We start from the raw sequence: 20,747 nt of genomic DNA on the forward strand, positions 1-20,747 counted from the left end.
AAGCACTAAAGTAGACAGCTATTAGTCATGCACATTCATTATTATATTATCATATTATAGACCTGGGCAATTATTTGATATCAGTACTTATCAAGATGAAGAACATTTCTGTGAAATAATTTTTAACACATTTCTGATATTTAAGTATCACTCAGAACCAGCCTGTGGTCTTCCTTAAGACAGCAACTTATTACGACTCAGAACTGCAGACCTGAGTAACACAGATAAATTAGTGATTATTTCAGCTCAGAAAACAGTTAGCATCTCCAATTAGCTGTTAACCATCGTGGCTGCTACTAGAATGGACTCCATAATAAAGGTCCTCAAGCCAGATTGTATAAATTAATATATATATATACAATAAAGAATCTGTTTTTCATAGATTGTTTTCAAGTATTTGAAGTCTCTAAACATTAGCATTTCATTTTTTATAATTAAAAATTTATTTAATAATAAGTATTTTTGTTAAGCATTTTTTCCCCAGTTTCAGCTATAACTGTAAAAAAAAAGTGTAGCTACTGTAGTTACAGTAGATAAAAATATATATTTAAGATATATTTAAGTAGCCTACAAAATCCTAGCATGTGGGACCGTTTGCGATAAATTCCTTGTCATTTTTAGGCAAATAAAGATGCATCAAATTATAAAAATTGGTCTATTGTTATAAGTGATGTACAGTTTTTACAGCTTAGTGACTGATGTTTCATAAAGGAAGCTGCCATCATCACTGCATACACACTGAGCAGAAAAAGCAGAATGCTATAGACTACTGTAGTCTGGCAGGGTCAGTGTGTCATAAAATACACCACAAGCGGTGGGGTTTATACTGTTGAGATCGATATTGGAATATCATATCATATATACATTGAAAATAAGAAATTGGTCATAATTTTGGCTAAGTCCTCCAGCAATGGCTGGGAGATCAAATTACTGTTTTAATGTGATGTTCAAAATGGGATAATCCAGATTTTACATATTTACATATAAAAGCTGCTAGAAGGAATCTCAGTAGAAAAACATTTGCTTCTGTCAGGATGCTGTCAAGGAGTCCTGTATGTTGCAGTGATTTTAATATTTTACACTAATCCAACTGCAATATATGAAGGTTATGTTTACACCCTGTTTAAAATAAAGTCTGCATCTAAAGTTGAGGAACAAAAAAAAACGTTGTAATTAAATGTAGAGAAATGTAAGGAAACAATCACTTTAAATGGTCTTTAAATGCTGTCTGTTTACAAACAAACAAACTGAAGTTACATAAGAACTGAAAATTTAAGTCCTAATCCAGAACTGCTCATATATTTGAGAAGAAAAATAAATTAATTCAGCGACTCTCAGTCTTGTCCATAGACTGTATATAAAGTATACTGTATACAGTCTATGGTCTTGTCCTACAATAAAGCACACAATTAACGTCGGTCTGATGGTGTTTGTGTATTATCAGTGAGAACATCCCATTTTATTCCACAGTTTAATTAACATCTGATATCGTTTCTTTTTAAAGTAAGAAACAGCAAAAGTCACAAAGTATAGTTCACACACTTCTCCTGTCTGCTACATCACTCGGACGACCTACATCAGGATTCTGTACAACCATCTCTAACGCAAGAAGCTACAGATCAGAGCAGATCTCAAGCTAATGAAAACCAGGGCAAACCAGCTTAAGCAAGGCTGGGATAAATAAATAACATTATTAGATACATGTACCAAAACAGGGTTCCAAAAATAAATTCAGACCATTTTGTTTAGTCCAATTAATACAATTTGGTGGAGGGGTTATTTATATAAAAAAAAAAAAGAAAAAAAAAATCCCCAAAGCCTAGTCTTCTGATTACTTCATGTGTTAGAAGGTGACGTGGCTTCTGGAAAAACACAATCCAATATTTTTTTTTTTTTTTTTTTTTTTTGACTGGGGAGTGGGGGAAAGCTGATGTCCCTCTACCAGGAAGGTATTTATGGGATGGAGACCCCTGAGGTACATCTCTGTATCATGTCTGTCTTCTAGACAAGAGAAAGAAAGTTTATAGGAGGAAATGTAAAAATACCAGAAAAAAGGCGACAAGGGTCTTTAATGGTTTGGGATAACAGTCCTATCGAGAAGAAAGTAGCACCGGAGCAACAGGGAGGATGGGCCGGGACATCTGAGGGCAGGGGAGCGGACGTGGTGCATACTTGGTGCTATAACTCATGTGCAAAACTCAAAAGTCATTAGACTCCACAAAGCCTTTCAGTTTTGGTCCTCATTGTGTCAGTTTTTTTCTCGAGCAGTTGACGCAGATGTAGTCCTCGTTTTCGGCCTGCTCAGCAGACACACCCACACACACTTGGTGAAACCACTGGTTACAACTGCCATCACACTGGACCCAGTTTACCTGTAAAGATCAAAAAAAGGAAGAATATGAGGCGATCATTTATGTTTTAACCCGATCTGGCTGAGCCAATGAACCCACCCGTTCGCTCCACCCATCACTGGCAATGCTCAAAATACAAGGAGAGAATGTCAGAACCCTCCTCTTTTTTAAGAGTGCATTATCAACTATGCTCTCTCTGACTCCAGCTGCTGAGGGTGCAGCAGCATGACCCCTGCTTCGAACGTGCAATCAATCCTCAATCCAAACCTTATGCCTAATCCCATTTCACCCCTTGGCCCTACTATTTAGCCCTATCCTCTGTTTTGCGGGTTCACACCTAGAAGTAGGGTGTCCGGATTCTTGTTTGGCTGGAGGGGTGGGGGGTGGATGTGGGGGAACAGTGTTAGCGCTACATGATGCTTCAAACTAAGCTTTCTAGTGGTACTTACAAAATGTAGGGCAATGCGAATCACTTTTAAGATGGCAGCAGCACAAGAGACCAAAGAAACCCACAATTTTGAAAATTTTCCCTGATAAAAATAACAATAACCACTATATTACCATAGTTTAATGTGTGGTTCCAAAGTTTTATGGCCTTTTTCTTTAATATAAGCATAAATTATGAAGTAGTTTGTCTCAGTAGCTAGCTAGCCAAATTTTCTGCTGCACCATTTAAGACGGCAGAGGCTGCAGTATTTAAGGTGAAATAGGGGAAAAAAAAAAAAAGCTAATTTCAGCCCCACATCACTAAGAAATTGAGGAAATAGCAGTAATAATTAGTTTCTGGATCAACTGGCCCCTTTCTAAAGACATACCAGGCCCTAAAGTTAACTAGTTAACCAGCAGCTGGGTTGCTGAACGTTAGAACTCCACTGCTATATCTGTTATATCTATATTGGGTGCTTAAAGGGTTTTCACCTCTTTTCACCTTTTTGTAACACTCTGTTTCAAGGGGAAGGATTACACCAAAAAAACAAGGGATTGGGGTACAAATTAGAAATGGTATTGGGCATTAGTCTGCTGAACCAGTTGGAACCCATATTGTTCAGTATTGAGTACTGAGGAAGAACCACACTTGTTATCACAGCTTATAATGACCCCATTCTGAACTGACCTCGTTGCCCTCTGGCTGCAGACACCGCTTTGCTGAGCACACGGACCAGTCCTCTTCAGAATCGTCGGAGTAGGATGGATCTGAGAGGGAATTGGATGGGGAGATGGTTCGTTTCTCCTCACGTCTCCTCTCCTTGTTAGTCTTGGGCTTCTTTTTCTTGGGCTTTTTGATCTTGTCTCTGTCTTGCACATCAGGGTTCTCCTTCTCCAGACGCCTCTTAGGATGCTTCTCTGGCTTCTCACTTTCCTTCCGCAACTCGAAAACTACATCCTGGAATGAAATGGTAGAAACATATTTTACAATCTTTTTGATGTATACTTTTAAATATACACTAACAAACATTTTGAATTTATTCATTAAAAGTACCAGGGCCCTGTCCACACTAGGGCTGGACAATAATTTGATATCGATACCAGTACAGTAACTATCATCCTGATATCGATACCAGTAACTATACAGAAACTATCAAACAGTATCGGGGCTGTACCATAGCTAAACTGTCCCAAACACTGTTGAGGCCTGCCACTATATATATATGCATAAATAAATGCATGCATATGTTAAAGTGAGCCTTAGTTCCTCTTAAGGTTTCTTCAACCTTCAGCTCTAAGGGAGTTTTTCTTTGCCTTCATGAATCACAAGAGGTTCTGTGCTGTATGTTTAGTTAAGTAAGCTAAGTAAACAAAACTGTAAAAAAAAAAAATAATAAAAAATAAAAATACGTTCTTTTTAAAAACAACGCTGGGTGTAAATCCATACCGATTTATCTTCTGAAAACTGTTTATTTGGGTGATTAAAGCTCTTCCATTTATTTACAGTAAGCTTAGATGTCCGAATTTCTCCAGCACTAAGGCTGGAGCATTTGCATTAACGGCTAACAGCTCCAGCAGTGCTAGTCGGGATTAGCAGCAGGCTATAGGCCGATAATACTCACCTCTGTAGAGGGAAATATCGGTTTAAGGCTAGTGACTGAACTGAACTAAACTAAAACTCCTGAACAACACTGTAATTTGGCAGAATTGGCTTTACTGCTCCTCATAACCTGACTGGTAGAATTAATACATAAGACGCACTGGATTAAAAGGCACACTTACAATTTTTGGGAAAATGAAAGGATTTCACCTATAGTGTGAAAAATACGCTATTTGTGTAGGATTGGATCTCTTGAAAATAAAAACTAAAACTCCTGAACAACACTGTAATTTGGCAGAATTGGCTTTACTGCTCCTCATAACCTGACTGGTAGAATTAATACATAAGACGCACTGGATTAAAAGGCACACTTACAATTTTTGGGAAAATGAAAGGATTTCACCTATAGTGTGAAAAATACGCTATTTGTGTAGGATTGGATCTCTTGAAAATAGCATCTGGGATGTGTGACTATTCACCTAAAATAACAGAATTTTTAGGAGACAAAGATGTATCAAACTATAAAAATTGGCCTAAGGTTTTAAGAATCATGTTTTTACCAAGGTATAACACCACTATAGACAGATCAGAATTATATTAAACGAATTTAGGACTATATATATATTTTTTTAAATATGGGAGGGGTTGTCTTTGCTCTGATCTCCTGCCTACAAAACAAAAAATACAGTTTTAGAACTTTTTAAAAATGGTTTCCAAGGTAGATATATGTTTTAAAAAATATTTTTACTGACTTCACAATGCATGTATGTTTCTGGCTGATACTCAACTACCTCCTTATTTCCTGTATAGTGCACTATATAACTCAAAATAAAATAAAACAGTGTCTACATGCAGAGTACACCACTAAAGGGGTAGCGTTTAGCTCCCTTTGTCCCTTAGTGTTTAGATACTATAGATACTATTGTCCCCCACAAGGCTAACATGCTCATGCTAATGCTATGTCTCTATTTGGATGGAAATATTTTTTAAAAACAGAAGAAACAAAATGTCTTGAAGTATTTTTGTGTGGACAGAGCCTTAATTTACTAAAACGTTCACGCTAAATTTGCATTTTTGAAGAACACTGAGGTCTAACCTGTCCTTTACTGTGGGGTGGGCTTTTATGTGTGGGGCTCTTGTGGGGAGGGCTCCGGTGGGGAGGGCTCCTGTGGGGAGGGCTCCTGTGGGGAGGGCTTTGATGAGGTGGACTTGTAGAAGCTGGACTCTTGTGGGGTGGGCTTCTGTGGCTCGGGCTCTTATGGGGTGGGCTTCTGTTGAGTGGGCTCTTGTGTGGTGGGCTTCTGTGAAGGGGACTCCTGTCCTGGGCGATGTGGTACTGATGGTCGTGCTCACTGCTCTGCAGGAGGTGATGGAAGGGGGAGAACCGGCTGAGCAGGCCCTGATAGAGCTGCTGGAGCTCGGGAAGAGTAACCTGCAGCAGGAGGCCTTCCACCAGCAGCTCCTCCAGCTCTGGACTCAGAACTGAGACACAAACATACAACACAGTTAGATAAATAGGTACAGAGAAGACTTTAGTTTATTAAAGTAAAAGTGTGAAATTCTCTATTTACCGCTGAGAGGAATACAGGAGTGCTGCATGTAGAAGGATCCACTACTCCCTTCCAGGCTCAGGGTTGACGCTATTCCAGAGGAAGCTCTCATCTGTGGTAGAGGAGATGAAAATGAAGTAATTAACAGATCCATATATCAGAAACCAAAATGGCAACATAGGTAGCTTTAAAACATATCTTTATTTTCTAATCATTTTTTTCCCAATTAACCCACCACCTATGACTCCCTCTATTACTGCAACTCCCCTGACACTAAGAGGGTGAGGATGAGCATGTGCCTCCTCCAATACATGTGGAGTCAGGCTCCACCTCTTTTCCAGCTGCAGCCAATCAATGCAGCATCACTAGGCAGCACCACAACCCGCACATAGGTAAGCGCTGGATCCCCAGCTTTGACACATCAGCCAACAGAAGTTTGTGCTGGCCAGTATCACAATGGGAGTAATTAGGGAAGCGTGCCACAAACAGACCCATCCACCAGAGAGAGCATTGCCAATTAGGCCTGTCACAATAATTGCAACATCAATTTATCGTACAATAAATTAACAAGATTTCTTCATTTCTTCATCATTTTTGATAATCGTGATATCGTCTATTGTGTTTATTTGTATGTTTGTTCACATATATAACAGTGAACAGTATTTTAGCCAGTGATGCTTCAATAACTGTGACTTAAACTAATTATAATAAATGATTATTAAAATTTTAGCTGTCTTTAAAAAGTGTTTAATTGCTTTTTTATGCTATTGTGTTATCATGTCAGTAGCATTTAATAGTCATAAAACTACAAAAATATCAAGTATCACAATAATTTCTGAGACAATACATCATCCACAAAAAATCTTATTGTGACAGGCCTATTGCCAATTGCACTCTCATTTTTTTTCACATTATTATTATTTTTTATTATTATTTTTATTTGTTTTTAGAGTGTGTTCGCTGCTTTTTATTAGTTTTATTTAATACTTAGTTTTAGTTTAGTTATCATTCATTTTTTTACTTTGGTACTGAGTAATAAAAACTTAAGAAAATAAAATATTTAAATAAATATTCAGGTAATGTAAAAAAACAACTGTACACAGTAACTTTAACCACACAAAGGATAGCAGCCTTAAGTGCAAAGTATGTCTGAAACATCGCTTATAAATAAACTGACAAACTCTCAATACAGTTTCAGTTAGCTATATTTTTTTCATTGAATTTTATTTATTAACAAAACTGATTTTTCACTTTGAGTTTTCATTATTTTCTTATTTTATCATTTTATTTAAAAATTTTGCCATTTTCTCCCCAATTTACACGGCCAATTACCCAACCCGCTAATTAGGACTGCTCCTATCACTAGTAATGCCCCAACACACCAGGAGTGTGAAGACTAACACATGCCTCCTCCGATACATGTGAAGCCACCCACCGCTTCTTTTCGAGCTGCATTGCTAAGAAGCTAGTGCACTTGGAGAAAAGTGCAGCAGCTCGGTTCTGATACATCAGCTCACAGATGCCCTGTGCTGCGGACATCACTCTAGGAGTGGGGAGAGAGCGCCATCTACCCACCAAGAGGAAGCACCCTCTGAGTGCCAGCAGCTTGATGGAAAGCTGCATGAGCGGGGGGAGTTTTCATTATTTTGTTAGTTTTCGTTAACGATATTAACCTTGCTCTGACTCCATCTGCTGACAGCAAAGCAGCTAAATATTAGGTGATCCAAGGCATTTTATTACAAATGTTCTGCTTACTGGCTCGATGCCTGGGTTCTCTAAGACCTCAAGATGATGCCAAGAATTCTATCAATTAAAAATAGTGAGAAAAGAGCAGATCTTGTAAGGTGTTGAAAACTACTAGACGTGAATGGATCTGGTGCAACTTCACAGCACAACAAGCTGCCTGGCAATAAATTCACTGATCAAATAACAGAAAAACTTGAAGCACTTGTTGACTGGAGAATTTCAGATTTATTATTTATTAGAGATACTAAAAAACTGAGTGCCGAAATGCAATGATTATTTTTTTTTTTTTTTGTATCTCTTAATTAATCGAAAATTCTCCAGTCAAGAAGTGCTGCTTTTTTTTTTTTTTTTACTATTTTTTGTTTGTTAAAACCAAGATTCTGAGTAGAGCGCAAACTTACCTTTCCACTATACTGCTGCGTAAAAGGTGAGACTTGCTGCACTTTGTGTTGCCACCGCACCGTCCTCTCGATTACGTAGCGCAGCGCATCACCCTCTGGGAGCCGGACTCTGATCCGCTGCAACGAAGCTAGCAGGGGCAGCACCTTGTCCAAGGGGGGCTTCTCGGACCGACTGCAGAGCGGGCACAGCCACGGCTGGTCAGCCTGCGTCTCCTGGAAGCCCGGCACGCATCCGCTGTGGTAAGAATCGCGGCAAAGTTCACACTGGAGCATGGGGCCAGCGGGCACCGTGTGGCACAAGCACACCGTAGGTGCCGAGCTGTTGGGCGTGGGATGAAATTTCGTCTCGTTCGTGGTCCTCAGGATAGACAGGCTCTCCAGCTCCTTCTGATGAACCTCACCAAGAGTCGCCATCTGTTCAACGGTGATACACGAGTTATTACATGAGCGAAGCAGATGTTCCGGAAAAAATCAGATGCTTAATTATGCATTACAGCCATTTCATTTCCAGCTCATGAGGGTGGTACAGATTAGGCTTTATTAAAATGTGCGAAACCATATGCAGCCAAATCTTACTCTTTTAGTGTTAGACAGCAGCAAATAATTAACATAAAAAATAAATAAACTAAAACATACCGCAGAGGCCGTGTCTTTACTCTCACACAGAGCTCGTTCCACATCACTTAGACACTCCAGTTTTACAGGCTTCTTCCCTGTCGGCGAGACTTCCTTCACTCGTTTAGATCTCGATTTCGGACAACCCGTCTCACACCTCGGGCACAGGACCTTAAAATGAACATATAAATAAATAAATAAATAAATAAAAAGAATACAACACTGGGCTAGGACTACATCAAATACATTGAATATAACAATTACCATTATTTATTAATATAGTTGGCAACTATTAGTTGGACCTAGTGCTGGGCGATATGGAAAAAAATCATATATCACGATATGTAATTTTTTATATCACGATAAAGATATATATCATGATTTACTACATTAAAGTGTGTTTTCAGTTATTCTTTAAAAAATATGACTAAATAATATCATTGCTTACTTTTTTCCAACTTTATTTCAAAGTGACATTAAACCCAACTTTCACAAATGAGAATAACTGCCTTTTACTGCAGCCATAAATATGTATCAAATGAAAACAGATGAGGTAGATGCAGTAGCTAATTTTTTCAAAAGAACAATGCGTCTCTTTATTGTTCAGCTCTCATGAGTTTAATAACGTAAAGCACGCCACAAACCAGCGTGTCAGCGCGTGTCCGTCAAATAACGTAAAGCAGAGTCATGTCACAAAACCACATTGTGAAGCTTTTTTTGCAAAGATTACTTTATTATCACTTATATAAACCAAGTTTATGCAAAGTGACCATGCCAATACTTTACATCGTAGCCTATTTTATATATTTGCATGAATAATTGATGAAATTACTGTAGAAACGATAGGGTATATCACAATATTTATCGTCATATCGCACAGCACTAGATGGATCTATGGTGAGCTGCGAGTGGAGCCGTGCAGAATGCACCCTCAATAAACGCCTCAGGTCACCAATTTTGTGCAGAAAAACAACAAATGCAAGTCATAAAAAATTTGGGAGCACTTTACATTAATGCCTTCAAAAAACAGCCTTAGCTGCAAAAGCTGATTACATCTGATCATGCAGGGCAGCAGATCACATCACATCACTGCAAGAGTAGCTGAAGAGAAAGCATGTTACTGTTAAGGTAAGTTAGTCTTAATTACATATTTTCTTTCACTCAGTGTTCCTATATAGCCTGCTAGAGTAGTTAAACAAGATGAGTCTCATTCTTAGTAAATGTAATCTCCCTGATGCTTGGAGAACAAGTTTGTATTAGAAGTTTACCTTCCACCTTAAATGTCACCATTCAACCAGCAGTTCCAAATCAAGCTAGTGTTAGCTACAAGTTCTATTTTTTCTCTCGCTCAATGTTACTAGAGCCAGCTACAGTAGTTAAATAAGACATCTCTATCTTAGTACATTTGTATCTCACTCACACTTTTGAGCCCTTTTTTAAATAATATACTTCAAGCTTTTTCAACGTCTTTTCTGACTGACATTGTAAGAAAGTGTTTGAGAAACACAGCCAAGTAAAAGTGTACATTACACACACACTGATGTATTATTAAATAATGATAGTAAAATGTATGTAAATCTTGGGTTAACTCTTCATGTAAAACATGTTTTTTTTATAATGGGTTGTGTGTTACTTATACAATTACAACATTAAGTCTCTAAAATCTGGTCAAATATACTGAATACAAATATTAAATAAGTTATTTTGATAAACACATTTTCCTTTTTATTCAATAAATTATTACTTTTTTTTCTAATTTTTCCTATTTTCTCCCTAATTTACACGGCCAATTACCCAACCCACTCATTAGGACTCCCCCTATCACTAGTAATGCCCCAACACACCAGGAGGGTGAAGACTAACACATGCTTCCTCTGATACATGTGAAGTCAGCCACCGCTTCTTTTTAAGCTGCTGCTGATGCAGGAAAGCTTGGAGGAAAGCGCAGCAGCTCGGCTCCAGTACATCAGCTCACAGACGCCCTGTGCTGCGGGCATCACCCTAGGAGTGATGTGGGGAAAAAGCTCCATCTACCACCCGGAGGGAGCAGAGCCAATTTTGCTCCCTCTGAGCGCCGGCAGCTTGATGGCAAAGCTGCATGAGTGGAGGTTCGAACCTGCAACCTCCCGCTCATAGTGGCAGCACTTTAGACCACTGGATCACTCGGAGCCCAATAAATAATTACTTATCAAAATAATCTTTTGTTGCAGCCCTACAAAGAACGTGCATTAAAAGTGATAATCTCTAACAGTCTTCATACAGAACCCCAGACAAGCATTTACCTCCAGGAGCGAAAGGGACGAGTTCTTCAACAAAAACGTTTTAGCTGCACTTTCCTTCCAGGCTTGCACCTCCGAAACCAGGCTCTCCAGCCGGGCCAGGGGCTCCAGAAGGACTGGGATGCCCTTAGCTTTTGAGACCAGGTCAGACAAGGATGCAAGAACAGGGACACGTCCTCCAAACTGCAAACAAGACAGAAATAAACATGTGAACATGTGAACAGTGATGAGGCTAATACGTAAAAATCCTATATATCATTTTACTTCTAGGATATTTACCTGAAGTGCATCAGCTTCTCGTATCCACTCTCGAGCCCTGCTAACCGAGTCTTTGAGCTGAAGGCAGTTGGGAAGGTAAGCGTGAATACTGTTTACCTCCTGCAGGGCCGTCTCCAGACTGTCCAGACTACAGCGAGGCCTGCAGATTAAATAAATAAATAAATAAATCAACATTAAGTCTTAAAAATAAGAAACATATTTTCATAAGGTATATATTTTACAACACTGCACTACACATTTTTTTTGGAAGCAGTCCTTCAAAAAACAGATGCTGACTTAGGTCAGCTTTTAAATAAATACGTTGTGTGAGAATAATTATCGCTTTTGTATTTTTGGTTGCAATTTAGAAAGAGGTATCGAAAAAAAAATATTGGTTGGGTATCTGTACCGAATCCAAAGTATTGTATCGGTACCACTATCGAAAATTTAAAATTGACTCTGTAATGTTTAGGTAAATGTAGATATGTCAAACTATCAAAATGTACTTCAAAATTGGTCTAGGGCCCTAAAAGGTTAGCAGTCAAGATGCAGCAAAACATGCATTGTATCAGGTGCCACACCAATAGAAAACACAAATCTAGGGAATGACAAAATAATCACGACAAATCGACCAATAAAAAAAATAAACGGCATATTAGTTCATTTCCAACATAGAGTCATTAGTTGCAGCCCTAGGTGGTTGCTATGATGTTTTGAAGAGGTTGTTAGATGGGTGCCACAGTGTTGAAAAGTGGTTCCTAGGGGCTTATCAAGCTCTGTAAGTTTTAGGCAACTAATCCCATTATTGTGAATGACTTTCTGTGAGCAGTGAGAACATGCAGCTAGACATGAAAACATCAGTATTAAAAAAAAGAGAAGAAAAATTAGTTAATAAAGTTAATAATAATGTGTAAAACAAAACTTGGTTTAAGGTTTTTTTTTTTTGAACACCCCCAGCCAGAACCCCAGTTAAAATGTTCAATTCCAGAGCTTTGCAGTTGTTTAATGAACAAAGAAAAAAATGCAAAAACCCTTCTTTCTGTATGAATAAATGAAGGAATGTATTCTAATTTCAGTGTTTTACTGAGTTAAACAGATGCCTAACATATTTTTGCACAGTAATACATACATGTCCATGTGTGCATATATGGATATTGGATAAAGTGTAGGAACCATGGCTGCTACAGGGTGCTGCTTCCACTGTTCTCCATGTACAGACAGTGACCTGATCATACTGTGCGAGGTCACAATGCACTGATCCTGTTAATCTGTCAGAAAGCTGGCGCTGGTGCACACAAAAGCTAACTCAGCACATTTTACCTCATGGGGCTGACTGAACTGTTCACGCACAGAACTGTTCCTGTCCAGCGTTAAACTTTTTCACAATTTATTCACAACTGAAATTTTAAGTGAAGTTTTGTATGTTGTAGTGATGTACTGCACCATGATTGTTCTACTACATGATTGTTCTACTACCATTTGCGGCCCATTTCCTTTTTTTGGAGCGGCCCGCGAGGTATTTTAGAAATAAAATGAAAGTTGGCCCGCTGTTAAGCAGGTTTTTATAAATGTGAGATTCAAAGTTTGAACGCTAGGTGTCAGAAACGGGCCAAAGAGTCTAAAAACAGCGAATGTGAAGTTGAACCGCAGAAAAACGGGCCAAAGCATCTAAAAGCGGAGAGAGTGCGCAGTTGTAGTGCAGAAAAACGGGCCGAAGAGTCTAAAAGCGGAGAGAGTGAAGGTGAAGCGCAGAAAAAACGGGCCAGATAGTCTAAAAGCGGAGAGGGTGCGCAGTTTTAGCGCAGAAAAACTGGCCAGAGAGCCTAAAGGCGGAGAGGGTGCGCAGTTTTAGCGCAGAAAAACTGTCCAGAGAGTCTAAAAGTGGAGAGGGTGCGCAGTTTTAGCGCAGAAAAACTGGCCAGAGAGTCTAAAAGCGGAGAGAGTGAAGGTGAAGCGCAGAAAAAACGGGCCAGATAGTCTAAAAGTGGAGAGGGTGCTCAGTTTTAGCGCAGAAAAACTGGCCAGAGAGTCCAAAAGCGGAGAGGGTGCTCAATTTTAGCGCAGATAAACGGGCCAAAGAGTCTAAAAGCGGCAAAAGTGAAGTTGAAGTGCAGAAAAACAGGCCAAAGCGTCTAAAAGCGGAGAGGGTGCGCAGTTGTAGCACATAAAAACGGGCCAAAGAGCCTAAAAGCGGAGAGGATGAAGTTGTAGTGCAAAAAAACGGGCCAAAGCGTCTAAAAGTTGCCGTAATTAAGGAGTTTAATATTAAGAGACATCATGAAATGAAACATCACTTGAAAAATCTTAGTTTACACAACACTGTCAAAGATAGATAAAGATAGTAAGTCAAATAAAATAGTGTGTAAATGAAAGTAATCAGGAAAATGTATGATTTAAAGTGGAATATTTTATTATTTGTTTTATTATAGAGTCTGTGACCCGTGACTTCAAATATATTTCTCCTTCTGGTCCCCAACAAAAAAAGTTTGGACACCCCTGTTATACTACATTATGCTACATTTATAGTGTGCTGGGATTTGAGTATCAGATTTAGAAGCAGACCTGGCCGTGAGCATGTTGTGGGCCTTCTCCTCCCAGTGCTCGCAGACGGTGAGCAGCTCCTGCAGCCGGGCCATGGTGCGCTCCACGCAGGCGTGGGCCGACAGCCCGACGCCCTGGTCGATCAGCCTCCGCATGCAGTCCAGGCTGAGGCTGGCCGGCTGCTCGCCGGCCTGCTGCACCGCCTCCACCCACCGGGCTTGCTCCAGCCTCTGCCTGAGCACCGCCAGCTCAGGCAACTCCACGTCCAGCCCGGCGCCCTCGTCCACCAAGCCCTGGAGCGCAGACGAGCCGGGCATGTCCTCCGCCAGGAGATCAGCACTACGCGCCTGAAACTCCTCAATACGGGTCAGCAGAGCCTGAGGAGAACAGAGAGGAGGAAAAAATAATCAAAATTTAATATTATAAAATATTGTGTGTGGTATCATATCATGTACTGTAACTGGTGGGGTATTCAAAACCTTCCAGACTTTGTGAAAGTGTTCACTCTGACAGGTTATTTTGATTCAGACTCAAGTCTTTTGACTAAAATGTGTAATAGGTCGTCACATTTTAGTCATTTAATAGGTATTAGTTTTATTCTTAAAATTTAAAGTGTTATTTTCAGAATATTTATTAAACTGAAAGCAGAATCATTTCTGAGTGCAAAAGGGATTAAATATTGTGTTTAATGGTAGCAGTGTGCTGAAACGACCATGCCTGCTAAGCCTAATATATTCGTTCTAAAAACTGGGGTGTCGGGTCACTTTTCGCAGGAGTTCTTCTTCTGGCGACGTCACACGTTTTTACGTACTTACGTCACACGTACAGCCTCTGAAAGAGGATCCAAATTCTTTTTCACTCATCCAGTCTAGTAACAGCAGGGTTTAGCTAGTGTATGAAGTCACTGGTTAGCTGTGGGTGTATTTACAAAGACAGCAATCTTCATTTATATGTCTCTACAGAGCTTTTATGATTTTATGTAAACTATCCATTACAACAAACCCTCTTTGCATCCCAAGCTATCACTGTATTAACAGAGACAGGGGAGAAGTTTACCTATAGAGTTTTATGACAGAAACGCTAAGCGTTAGGAAAAAGATGGAAAGTGCTGCTTCTCCCGTGTTTTTATTAATCAGTTACTCATTTATGCTGAAGTTAGTAAATGAAATCGCAGCTCGAGTTTATGAGGAGTTTGTGGCCAATATAACTGAAACAGCTTAGCTAATGATGATGGATGGCAAGAAACTAAAACTAAACCAGAGGCAGCTCTGTGAGCTAGCTAGTTTGATATAGGTTACGTGCATAATCTGCCTCTGGAAATCTGAATGAGCTTACCCATTTCTAAATGTCTTTGTGGGGAGACATATGCTTCATAAGGTTTGCTATGTTTTCTTGATAGATGTTGACCCACTAGAACAAAAAAATGTAACAGATTAAACTCTAATGTGGGTCAATACCTTAAGGAAGGGAACCTGTCGGATGGTGCAAGGCAGATCATAGAGCTGCTGTATGAATGACCTCAGCTCCTCCACAGTAAGCTGATTCTGAGACTTCCCTCCTCCGGTCCGATACCTAAACACACACACACACACACACACATTCATGATGAAATCACCATAACAGAAAATCCTAATCCTGCTTTATAAATCTAGCTGTCTATGTATTTTGGTTGGTGCTGATACTAAATAGGTGTGGGTACCGGGTCTGCCTTTTGCCGTTAAGGAGCTGCTGGGCCATCGCCGCACTCTTCTCTGCCTCCTGGATGATCTGCCGTAAATGCCGCAGCAGGTCCATTTCAGGGTACATCTTCTTCTCCGCCTCCACCATTAGCGCCCGGAGATCTTCCACATCTAGAAGAGGGACAGAAGAACCAGTAGCTTTTAGAGACAAATATAGATCATCATTGCTGTCAACTTTAAAAGAGAAAGAAGAAAACCTTAACTTTCAATAAAAAGTAAAAATGTCTGGTTTAAATATATTATATTATAATATATAAATATATTAGTCAGGAGGTGAAAAACTTTGCAATATTGGACAGTGATGAGACACCACACATTACTCACCGTTTTTCTCCCGCTCAGGTTTTAACATCTTGTTAACCTTAGAAGCCCAGTCATCATACGACACAGCACGCCCCGCCACAGACTTAAACATCTGGTTTAACAAGCCCAGTGTGTATTTATAACTGCAAATAAAAAAATACAAAAAAGGAATTTATACATTATATATTTTTTTCCAAATATTTGTTACATTTTTTCCATATTTTACAAATTTGGAAAGTTTATCCTAGCTTATACAAGGTTTTCAAAATAGGAAACACCTATGAGAATAAAGTAAACAACAAAACCTCCACAAGTTTGAGCAGCAGTAAGTAAAATAAAAATTATTTTCTAGATTCTAAATTTGTGGTTCACACTACACAACTTTTTTTTAAGTGGTCAGGTCTTTGTGGTCTTCACACTACACAACTGGCTACTGGCATCTGGCTGCTCTCCAGAAACACATTTTGTCACAAGAACACTCCTGAATTACCGCACACTAGAACTAGAACTAAGAACTAGCAATGCCATGCAGAGAATCTCTATAGAGGAGAATACCCACTTAAAGTGAGTCCAACATGAATTGGTTCATATAAAGCTCTAATGATCTAATGGGGGAAAACAAAGAGGTCAGAGTCTCTATAAACAGTTCTGGGCATCTGACCCCTGATTCTCTGTTTCTATGTAGCCACTGCTCTTGATTCCCAGTCACCAACTGGATCAGATATTTAGCATGGCAAAGATTTGTGTTGTGAATCTGGCATAAGTGATCTGCTCTATTTAGCATGGACGAACACAACTACTTCACTCACTGTCAAGTCCAGGAATAGCCTAAATTCCATTTATTAATGTATATTTCTATATCTAAAATGTATCTATGTAGTCTAAATATGCTTTATTTAAACCCCTTATTGAGAAAAAATAAATATGTACATTAATCTCACATATTCTGACAATCATGGTCATGCAGATTCCTAATTAGTTGGCTTGGCACTTACTTCAGTGTGTAGTTGCTGCAGGCGCAGGAGCACAGGTCCTGCAGGTGGTGCAGACAGACCAGCTGGGTGGGGCTGCAGGGGCAGGTGATTGCAGACAGGAAACAGGTGGTCCTGCACTTTATACACTGCCGCTCCTCGTCTGGCAGCTCCTCATAATCCACCTGCTGGGAATGCCACACCCCCTGAAGTACAGAGTGGGCGCACAGTGGGATCAATTAATGATGAAGAGCAGCCTTTATTATTCAGACTAAGACAGCCAAAGCATTTTCGTTGCACGACAATTAAAAACAGCAAATAATTTACACAAAACATGTACTTTATCTTTTATTTCGATGACTATGTCCATTTAGACTGATTATTGATCGAATGATAGAAAAGGTGAAAAGTGAGAAATAAACACAAAATAAGTGTTTAAGTTATTTTCAATTGAGTATATAATTATAAATATTATAAAAATGTAATGTTTCCAATCTGATCATGTGATGTAATTTTCAAAGGATCAAAATCAAATGGAAAAGATCCAGACCACTGAGGGTGCACCGTTTAAGCAGCTTGAGTGGCAGGTAGCCAGTGGCTGGAAGGTTCTCGATAACAGACAAAAGCATCAAAACTATTTTGAGATATTATTATAAAAAAAAAATAAAACAGATTCTAGTCTGCCAGAACTAAACTAAACCACAATAATATTACTGTTCCCACCTCCCAAAAATACAGGTACATACAAGCATTTTTAAATCATGAAAACATGATTCTAATACTGAGATGATCAGTACAATAATTTTTAACACCACTAAAATAAATATAATATAATTAAATGTAGCCAATATGTAGCCACTGATAACTATTTTTATGTATTTTATTTTCATTTAAATACCCATTATTAAAAGCTGATAGGTCATATTGTTTACACATACGTGCAAACGGTAAATACTTACGTAATTTTAATGTTTTAATTTTGTTTTAGGTAAATAAAAAAAAATGCCTTCAATTATATTTACATTTCCATTAATATATTTGGTAAGCAATTATCATCCTTTAAGACATGCAGGCTAGTACATACTATAACACTTTTACAAACACGTTTTTGTGATAACAGTATAAAACTCAGTGGTGTGCAGTGAATATAGTGGGTACCACTTCTGCAACCACCCCCTCACACCATGAATCTGATTGGTTAGACTGTCCTTCGACTCAATATACTCATTAATATACTGTCAATATACTCATTACAACATCCTTCTCAAAATCAGCAGAAGGGTCCACGCAGACAAGCGGGGGGAGAAGACATTTTAAAAAGCTTTGATTGGCTAAGAACGCTGTCAGTCACATAGGAGTCCTGTAGCAACTGAAAAAACGCAGACTAATGCTTTAAATTAGTTGTTTTTTTTTTTTTTTTAGCTAATTTATATAATTAATTCTTCCTCTTACAATAGCTATGATATATATTTCCGTTTTTAAAATTATGTAATTATTTACATGCATTTATTGTCACCCCAGGGTTAGAAGGGCCTCACTGCACACCACTGATAAAACCCTACCCTTTTGTTTAAAAAATAATGGAAAAAAAATCCTTTTGAATGTTTTCTTTTCTTTTTACAGCACTGATACTCAAAATCAAATGACTCAGGGGCACAGAAATAAGATCGGGACATCCCTAATTATAAATATAGTATGTAACCCACGTTAGAATCAGATTCTTAAAAAAAAAAAAAGTAAAACTGAAAAGTGAGTGAATGAGTTAAAAGATGAGTACAGAGTTGTTCTACTGCTCCTCTAAGTGGAAACTGTTTTATGATTCTATTTATAGCAACTACATCCTGCTATATTACATGATGTGTGAATGAGAGATCTTGTGGGTCCTGTTTTCTGGGGGGGCTGCACTGTTGATGAACAGCAAAAGATACAACATAAAGCAGGACAGCCGTTCCGAATGCACACGCATCTGGTGGAGCACTTTTGGTGTACAGTTCTAGGTGTGATATACAGGTAGCCCTTTTCCATAAACGAGGAATTGACTTATTAGGGGTGGGTGATATGGCTCTAAAATAATATCACGATATTTTAGTGTATTTTTGTGATAACGATATACTTGGCGATATAGGAAAACTAAAATAATTATTTCATTTCAGGAATATAGTATAATAGTATAACAGTATAATCATAATGTGGCAAAATAAACAATATAGCATAAAATAATATAATGCAGCAAATAATATTGCAGAAGATTTAGTGCATGCATATAAACTGCAAACTAAAACAATTATACAATAAATACACCTAAAGCTTCACAGTAAATAATAGACTACTTTTAAGACAGAACAGTCCTATTATCACGATATGGATTTTTAATATCATGATATTTCTGTGTCACGATATATTGTATACGATAAAATATTGCCCACCCCTACCTTTTAGTGCTTTTCCACCAAAAAAAATAGGTTACGGAATCCGAACATTCGTTCCCAGTTGGAACCAAAGAACAGAGTAGGCATGTTTTGTTGTACAGAAGCATGGAGAAATAAGAGAATCTGCTCCTGGCAACAAAAATCACTCGTCTAAATTTATACTTCAATTTGTAACCACCCAACCCCACTGCTCACCAGCTTGTAGGCCCTCTCCCGCAGCTCCTTCTCCTCCTCCATCATGGCGCTCATGTCCTTCTGGATGGCGCACGCCAGCACAAGATCCAGGTTGTCTGCTTTGGCTGCGATGTTACACACCATCTCATCATGGGAGAAGACGCAGTATCTGTTCAGGGAGCGGTAATGCGCCACACACTGCCGGCCCAGAGACATCTGGAAGCAGAACAGGGTCATCATTACTTCATTATTATGATTACATATTATGATTTATAGGGTGATGTACAGTTTAAGACTGTATTATACTGTGTATAAAACCCTGCCATTCAGTGAGCAGTATTTACCCAGTCCACTGTGCAGAAGTTCACTGCCTCTGCGAAGTTAAAGCCCTGGTTGAAGCCGCTGTGATAGGCTCGGGGGAAGGTGATGACGAACTCTCCCGCACACTGATTAGTACGGTAGATCTGGAACAAAATAAAAGCAAAAACATGAATTGTTTATGGTCATACACTTCATGAATTATGCCTTGTCTGGGCCTAAACTGAGGGGGTTTCAAACCTGTAGTCTATCTGAATTAGTTAAATTGTAAATATGGGGCATTTTACACTGGATTGGATTTGGTCTAGTTTATTAGCTCTGAATTACTGGGCAAAGCATATACCACTAATAATGTGTTATTTGCACAAATAACACAGGAACGAACTGCAATGTTGTTCCTAGCGCTGTTAGCTCCTGTCTGACGAGATGTGCCTGGCTCCACCAAAAAGATTGACTGCATCGGATTTAACGCCACAGTTTTATAGGTTCCCTTTTTTTTTTTTTTTGGTGTCGCACCAATCACATATTAGGTCACATGTGCGCAGCAGAAGCAGGATTAACATGGTTGTCATGGCTTGGCCTGTCTTACAAGAAAAAAAACTCCTCTTGCGAGTCTTGCTGTGACTGTAGTACTTACACTCTGATGCAGACCAGAACTAGCTTAACTCAAAAATTGCAAGTGTAAAAAAAAAAAGGGCATATTAAAAAAAACTTTCTTTGTCAGACTAGGATTAATATAATTTCTCAACTGAGAAAACAGTTTTTCCAGTACATTTGAGCACTCACCGGGACGCCATGCTCCATTAGGAGATTGGGGTTCATGATGGTGACCAGCTGGTGGAGCAGATCTGGCTGGGACTCAAAGAGCTCGGGAGCCAGTTTCTTCATTACCATCTCCAATTGCTCCGCAGCGTAGCCGGGGGCACCGTACCACGTCTTCGGCTCGCCCCTACACAAACCCACACAAGCAGATACAGATCAGACTCATTAACTCCAATTCAAACTGATCAATCTGTGAGAATTAAAGCATCACAGTACACAGTAAA

General features: G+C 39.0%; 1 protein-coding gene across 2 annotated transcripts in view; it reads right to left on the minus strand.

Annotated features, from left to right (window-relative positions):
• Positions 1-1,421: 1,421 nt before the first annotated feature.
• The window catches only part of kdm5ba (lysine (K)-specific demethylase 5Ba), a 34,638-nt gene continuing 15,312 nt past the window's right edge, over positions 1,422-20,747 (minus strand). For both annotated transcript variants that reach the window (XM_049471576.1, XM_022682657.2), the window contains 16 exons: positions 20,488-20,650; positions 19,728-19,847; positions 19,405-19,599; positions 16,805-16,986; positions 15,831-15,952; positions 15,467-15,617; positions 15,225-15,339; positions 13,789-14,144; positions 11,248-11,386; positions 10,972-11,151; positions 8,711-8,860; positions 8,075-8,488; positions 5,949-6,039; positions 5,474-5,859; positions 3,466-3,735; positions 1,422-2,372 (listed from right to left, as the gene is read on the minus strand). In XM_049471576.1, coding sequence (XP_049327533.1) covers positions 2,241-2,372; positions 3,466-3,735; positions 5,474-5,859; positions 5,949-6,039; positions 8,075-8,488; positions 8,711-8,860; positions 10,972-11,151; positions 11,248-11,386; positions 13,789-14,144; positions 15,225-15,339; positions 15,467-15,617; positions 15,831-15,952; positions 16,805-16,986; positions 19,405-19,599; positions 19,728-19,847; positions 20,488-20,650 — 3,166 coding nt within the window. In that variant the 3' untranslated portion in view covers positions 1,422-2,240. The remainder of the gene's footprint in view (positions 2,373-3,465; positions 3,736-5,473; positions 5,860-5,948; positions 6,040-8,074; positions 8,489-8,710; positions 8,861-10,971; positions 11,152-11,247; positions 11,387-13,788; positions 14,145-15,224; positions 15,340-15,466; positions 15,618-15,830; positions 15,953-16,804; positions 16,987-19,404; positions 19,600-19,727; positions 19,848-20,487; positions 20,651-20,747) is intronic.

This window comes from Astyanax mexicanus, chromosome 24 (assembly GCF_023375975.1).
Source record: "Astyanax mexicanus isolate ESR-SI-001 chromosome 24, AstMex3_surface, whole genome shotgun sequence".
Classification (NCBI taxonomy): Eukaryota; Metazoa; Chordata; class Actinopteri; order Characiformes; family Acestrorhamphidae; genus Astyanax; species Astyanax mexicanus.